Source organism: Vigna angularis, chromosome 2, assembly GCF_016808095.1.
Source record: "Vigna angularis cultivar LongXiaoDou No.4 chromosome 2, ASM1680809v1, whole genome shotgun sequence".
NCBI classification, from domain to species: Eukaryota; Viridiplantae; Streptophyta; class Magnoliopsida; order Fabales; family Fabaceae; genus Vigna; species Vigna angularis.
The window spans coordinates 41,161,756-41,167,608 of record NC_068971.1 but is presented as its reverse complement, the minus strand read 5'-3'; the positions used below and the strand labels follow the sequence as shown (position 1 = coordinate 41,167,608).

Here is a 5,853-nt window from a genome sequence, read left to right as displayed (position 1 = left end):
ATTTAACAAGACATTAAGGTGTTAATTTCTCTTTAATGCAAATAAACACTTTTTTCATATAGATACAAGTCATAATCAATGCAGATTGTCTTCTTCTATAATCTCCAAGTATATAAAGTTTTCAAATTATATCCTTAATTAATCTCCCTTTTATGAAGTCCATATCTTGAATTGCGACTTTATTCTCAAATCAAGATTGGAATATGAAAAATTATTAAATGACCAATCACTAAGTTACACATGCTTACATTTTTAAAATTTATAATAGAGTAATTAATGATATTTAATGTGTTCATTAAAGGTTATTACAACACCACTCAACATTATTCAATCCTGAACTAAATTTGTGAACTATTTTCACTATGAGATGAACAAGACAAAAATAAATATTTAAAATATTTATATATAATTTTAACTTGTAAAAAGACTAATTTCAATTATATTTTATTTTTTCTTCTTAAAAATCTTTAAAAAGAATTGAAGTATTGAATCATTTGAGAAGATCGATGAAGGAATGTGAGCATTAGCAATATATAAGCAAACGTAGTTGCAGGTTGTGTTTTGTTGGGTGGGTGAGGTAAGCCTTGTATTTGCGGTAAGTGAAAGTCCTGAACAGAGACTCCAACTTGCCTTCATTCACTCTCTGTTCAATTTTTTGTTGCTTTCCTCTCTGTACCTCAACGAGGTTCCTCCAAAACTCTCTCTTTCTTCATGTTTTCTACATTGTCTTCTTCTTCCTCTCTCCCCTCAAAACCTTAAACTTCACAACTGGGGCAGCACTTAATCATCTCTTCATTCTTCACGTTCTTTAACTTCATCACATTGCTATCATCACCACAAGACATTTTTCCCTCCCTTTTTTTTATCTGTTTGAATAGAGAAACATATACCAAAAGGTGAAAGTCAACAGAAATTAAGGTTGTCCTGTCCCCGTGTATAAACTTGTCTTATGACTTTCACAATCTCCATTTTGGTGTGTGAGCATAACCTCAGAAAGGAGGAGTGTTGATTGAAAGAAGGAATACATTTTGTGACTGTAATTGAGTGGCTTTGTTTCTGGACAGAGAAAGCTACATGAAGTTGTGAGTTTTGTCCCAACAATGAGAGATGAGAACTCGAAGAAGAGCAAGGTTTGAGAAATGCAAGCTCGCTTCAAATTCATTTGCATTTGATTTCTGGGATTGGCATTGCTTACCCTGTTTTTCTTGTTCAAGCTTTTTTGGCCAAAAACATTGGTCAAGAAGTGGTTCAATATCAAGAGCAAAGCTGAGGATTTTCAGGCAGATGATGTTCTCTCCCAAGGTGATTCATCAATTTTCCCACTTTGATCTAATCCACATTTTAGGGCTCTCGTGATGGAAGTATTTTGTTTTAAAACCAAAAAGGGCATCACTTCTGCTTCTAGTCCGACTGATTTTTCTATATTTTCTAATCGATTATTTTAAAATATTTTTGTTCTTGTCTGTTTCCATGGGTATGCGCATGCTACTTGCAGCACAAGATCTACCCTTTGTTGTTTTCCTGCTTCCATGGTTTCTAATTCACCCTTTTGCTATAAAAAATAATTCTGCTTTATTTTGCCTTGTTTGATTGAGTAGATGCTAAAATGACTGAAAAAAGCACAGCTTTGTTAACTTTACGGTTTTCCTTTTTCAGGGGTTGATGAAGAGTGTAGTAGCAACTACTCTGAGAGGGAGGCATGCACCATCAGGAAAAGCAAATCAGGTTCAATACCTTCTTCACCTTCTTTTCTCTTTGGACCACACCATTCCAAATCCCTCCACTAGATATGGATAAAAAGATATTTATTCATACCACATTTTTGAGCCGTAATTTGTAAATTTATTTCCTTTTTCTCTTTTTTTCTCTTTTCTAGTTTTTCGCGTCCTACTAATTCCAGATGTTTAATGTCATTATTGATATGTAGAGAGATCAAGCAGATGGTACTCGGACAGAGTGCGAAGAGGTAAGAATGACCTTGATAAAGCTCAGGTTACAGATGTGTATAACTATAGGTATGATTCATGCAACTGTGTATAGAACTTGATTATCCTGGTTGTTGCCATCGCAATGAAATTTAAGAATTTTTATCCTATTGAGCTTCTTTTCGCCCCTTTCGAATACAGAATCTTTGTTGCCACTTGGAATGTAGCAGGGAAGTCACCTCCAAGTTATTTGAGTCTTGAAGATTGGCTTCACACCTCTCCACCAGCTGATATCTATGTTCTTGGGTAAATTACTCACTGTATAATAATGTTCGATCTCCTTTACTTACGCAAAAGTTCACATACTGAAATATTTTGCATTTCCCTGGCTCAGATTTCAAGAAATTGTACCTCTTAATGCTGGTAATGTTTTGGGAACAGAAGACAATGGTCCTGCAAGAAAATGGCTAGCCCTTATTAGGAGGACCTTGAACAACCTTCCTGGAACAAGTGGAGGATGCCACACACCTTCACCCCTCCCTGATCCTATTGTAGAGCTAGATGCTGATTTTGAGGGATCAGTGAGGCAGAAGGCAACCTCTTTCTTTCAACGAAGATCCTTCCAATCCTTGAGCCGTAGTTTGAGAATGGATAATGATATGTTAATGCAACAAGCTTGCCTTGATCGTCGTTTCAGTGTCTGTGATAGAGTGATATTTGGTCACAGAGCGAGTGACTATGACCCCAATTATCGATGGGGTTCCTCAGATGAAGAAAATGGCGCTGGTGACTCTCCAATTACAGCACAGTATTCACCGATGTCATACGGTGGTTGTTTCTCTGCAGAGGATAGTGACAGACAGACAGGCCACTCAAGATACTGCTTGGTTGCTAGCAAGCAAATGGTTGGGGTATTTCTAACTGTTTGGGTGAAAAGTGATATAAGAGATGATGTTCACAAAATGAAAGTGTCTTGTGTTGGCCGAGGGTTAATGGGATATCTCGGAAACAAGGTACATTTGACCATCTATTTCAATAGCAGAGTTTATAATGGACTAGGGAAGGAAACAATTTCATTGTCTTGGATTTTCCAGGGATCAATATCAATTAGTATGTCATTGCACCAAACAAGCTTTTGCTTCATTTGTAGTCATTTGACTTCTGGACAAAAGGATGGTGATGAGTTAAGGAGAAATTCAGATGTAATGGAGATTCTCAGAAAGACAAGGTTTCCCCCAGTCCACGACATGGGTGATGAGAATTCTCCTCAGACAATTCTGGAACATGAGTAAGCCCCTCATCTCCACTCATGATCTATACAATGCATTTCATACTTGGACATTGTAAATGTAAATAAAATTCACTACTAAGTGCTAACTTTTGTACTAGTTAAAAACTAAACTTTTTGTTTAACTGGTGTAGTCGAATAATTTGGCTGGGGGATTTAAATTACCGGATAGCCCTTTCTTACCGTGCAGCAAAAGCTCTTGTTGAGATGCATGATTGGAAGACTTTGTTAGAGAATGACCAGGCATGTTACTATTTTGTCTCTTTACAAGTAATTCTGATTCATCTTTGCTCCTTTCCCATATTAGATATGTCTCTGATCGTATGATATTTTTTTCTTTCAGCTGTGTATAGAGCAGAGGCAAGGTAGAATCTTTGAAGGATGGAACGAAGGGAAAATATATTTCCCTCCAACATATAAGTATTCAAATAATTCAGACCGATATGCAGGCGATGACAGGCGCTCAAAACAAAAGAGAAGAACTCCAGCATGGTAGTCTTCTTTCTTGCAAATAAATTGTGTGAATCAATGCTATTGCCAAATGAAATGTCCTGGATCATTATTGTGAAATTGTATCATTATTTATGCATACAAACCAAATCTATATTCATGAAGGTGTGATCGTATCTTGTGGTATGGAAGGGGCCTTCACCAATTATCATATGTTCGTGGGGAGTCAAGATTTTCTGATCATAGGCCAGTTTATAGCATATTCTTGGCAGAGGTTGAGTCTATTAGCTGCAACCAAATAAAGAAAAGCTCCAGTTCCAGGATTGATGTAGAAGAGTTGTTTCCAAATTCACATGGTTATGACTACACTGATTTGCACTACTTTTGATGAATGCCAATAATCCTTATTCCATTAGATAAACTTGACTATTTTGAGGGAAAAGAAGGTCTACCAAGCAAGGTAATTCACCTCAACAAGAAAATTCCAATAAATATTTCTGTTGATTGCATTTCCTACAATTTCAAACATTAATGAAGGTCAAGGTCCAATATGCTCAGTACCTGTACTTCTAACTGGTCTTTGTAATGAAAATTAGTTAGTTAATTGTTAAATGATCATATAGTTTAGGTACATAACCACACCTAATTTCACCACACAAATAGACATTTCTAACCACAAGATCCATTTCAAGGAATGTGTACTTATATTGTCAGTTCATGCTTATTAATTTGAATGTGCAGAAGTTGATGGTAGAAATATTTCAGAGATTTCTTGATAGCAATGGATTTGACTATGTCGTTCTTCCTAATAAAGTTTCTAGTTGAGATGTCATGCAAGCCTTATCCTATCCTTGACTTGGGGGCCCCTACACTTTTAGGTGAGCAAAACTGTGAGGAGTTGCCAGCCAAAATGATGATCGAGACATTTACCCTCACACCCCCAAACAAGGTTGTTCTTTGCCCCTCTTTCCTTTTCTTAGTTTCTCTACATTTTTTCTTTCTATCAACTGCTAACCTTCTTCATACATCATTGTTGCAGCTGCAGAGTTTGTGACCATGCACTAACTATAGATATTTGCGGCTCACAACCATATTGGCAGAATAATGGCTACGTGGGGCAAAATAAACCGCATCTATTCTCATTTCTTGTGAAAGAGAGGTCAGTTTCTTATATAGTATTTCCAAGAATTAGTATCTGACTTTTGGTTACAAGATAACCACGTTCACCATAAACATGAAAAAAATAGTTTAAAGAAAATTAACTCATGCTATAACTTAGTATGAAGTAGTAGTTTAGTTTTACTTCCTCTCTAATTTTCTTGTCTTGTTATTAATGCAGGTTTTGAAGATTCTAACTAGGCGTTTGACTTATTCTTTAGCACAACTGTGATAAACCATGGGAATATTTGTACCATCCTACTGTATGCTTATAGAAAGCTTTAATGAGAATCATTGAAGCTAACGACTAAAACTACGTTTTTGTTTTTCTCAACAAGTTGCAACGAAAAGGAAAAAGGAACTGCACTACTTTCACTGCTTTATTGGCTTTTATCAGTAACTCATTATTTGTACCCAATGCTAAACTTCTTTTTCCTTTTGTTTCATTCTGATTTAGGCATGTTTCTTTGAGCAACATTTGTTCAGTTTCAGTCAATGTTTATTCTCAAAGGAATAAGTTGAATTCGCATAATGTTAACAAGAATGATGTTGTCTAAATAATTTGTTACACCAAAAACAAAAGCTTGCGGTCCTTCTTGGATCGTCTGGTTTAGAATTTTTTGGTGATAAATATAAAAAAAGCTAATCCCTTAAAGAATGACAAAATTATTTTAGCTATGTAAGAGAAAAAGGATGTACGTAGCAAAGTGTACTTTTGCTTGACTAATTGATCCTTTCACAGAAGAAATTTTCTGACCCCAATAATGACTCACGTCTAAGTTGTCAAAATCTAAAATGTGGACCACCATCATGAATGCAACTTCCACTAACCTTCTCAATAAATGCTCAAGTAAACAAGTGTTTTATAGGACAAAACCACCAATGAATCTGATGCTCAACCCATATAACCTTGTATAAAGTTAATGCATTCACGCATTTCAGTTGTTTGTGTATTTTCCTCATCGAAAAAGGGTCTCTTTAGACAACACATGTGTTTTGCTTTTTATAAATCCCTGGCATTTTTATATATTA

The 5,853-nt window shown here is 35.7% G+C and overlaps 1 protein-coding gene across 3 annotated transcripts; it reads left to right on the top strand.

Moving 5' to 3' along the window:
- The first annotated feature begins 558 nt into the window (after window positions 1-558).
- LOC108347915 (type I inositol polyphosphate 5-phosphatase 4) lies at window positions 559-5,347 on the top strand. 3 transcript variants are annotated; one of them, XM_052873862.1, is made up of 13 exons: window positions 559-1,130; window positions 1,215-1,302; window positions 1,657-1,725; window positions 1,928-2,015; window positions 2,127-2,231; window positions 2,320-2,938; window positions 3,020-3,213; window positions 3,348-3,456; window positions 3,557-3,705; window positions 3,856-4,123; window positions 4,405-4,612; window positions 4,703-4,822; window positions 5,003-5,347. In XM_052873862.1, exons 1-10 carry the CDS (start codon window positions 1,101-1,103, stop codon window positions 4,049-4,051), a joined length of 1,647 nt encoding a protein of 548 aa, XP_052729822.1. In that variant the 5' UTR covers window positions 559-1,100; the 3' UTR covers window positions 4,052-4,123; window positions 4,405-4,612; window positions 4,703-4,822; window positions 5,003-5,347. The 3 variants fall into 3 exon arrangements, with proteins under 3 accessions (XP_052729822.1, XP_017442865.1, XP_052729823.1); XM_017587376.2 differs by having other exon boundaries at window positions 3,829-4,123; window positions 5,003-5,345; XM_052873863.1 differs by lacking the exon at window positions 559-1,130 and having other exon boundaries at window positions 1,209-1,302; window positions 1,928-1,966; window positions 3,829-4,123; window positions 5,003-5,345.
- The last annotated feature ends 506 nt before the right edge of the window (window positions 5,348-5,853 follow it).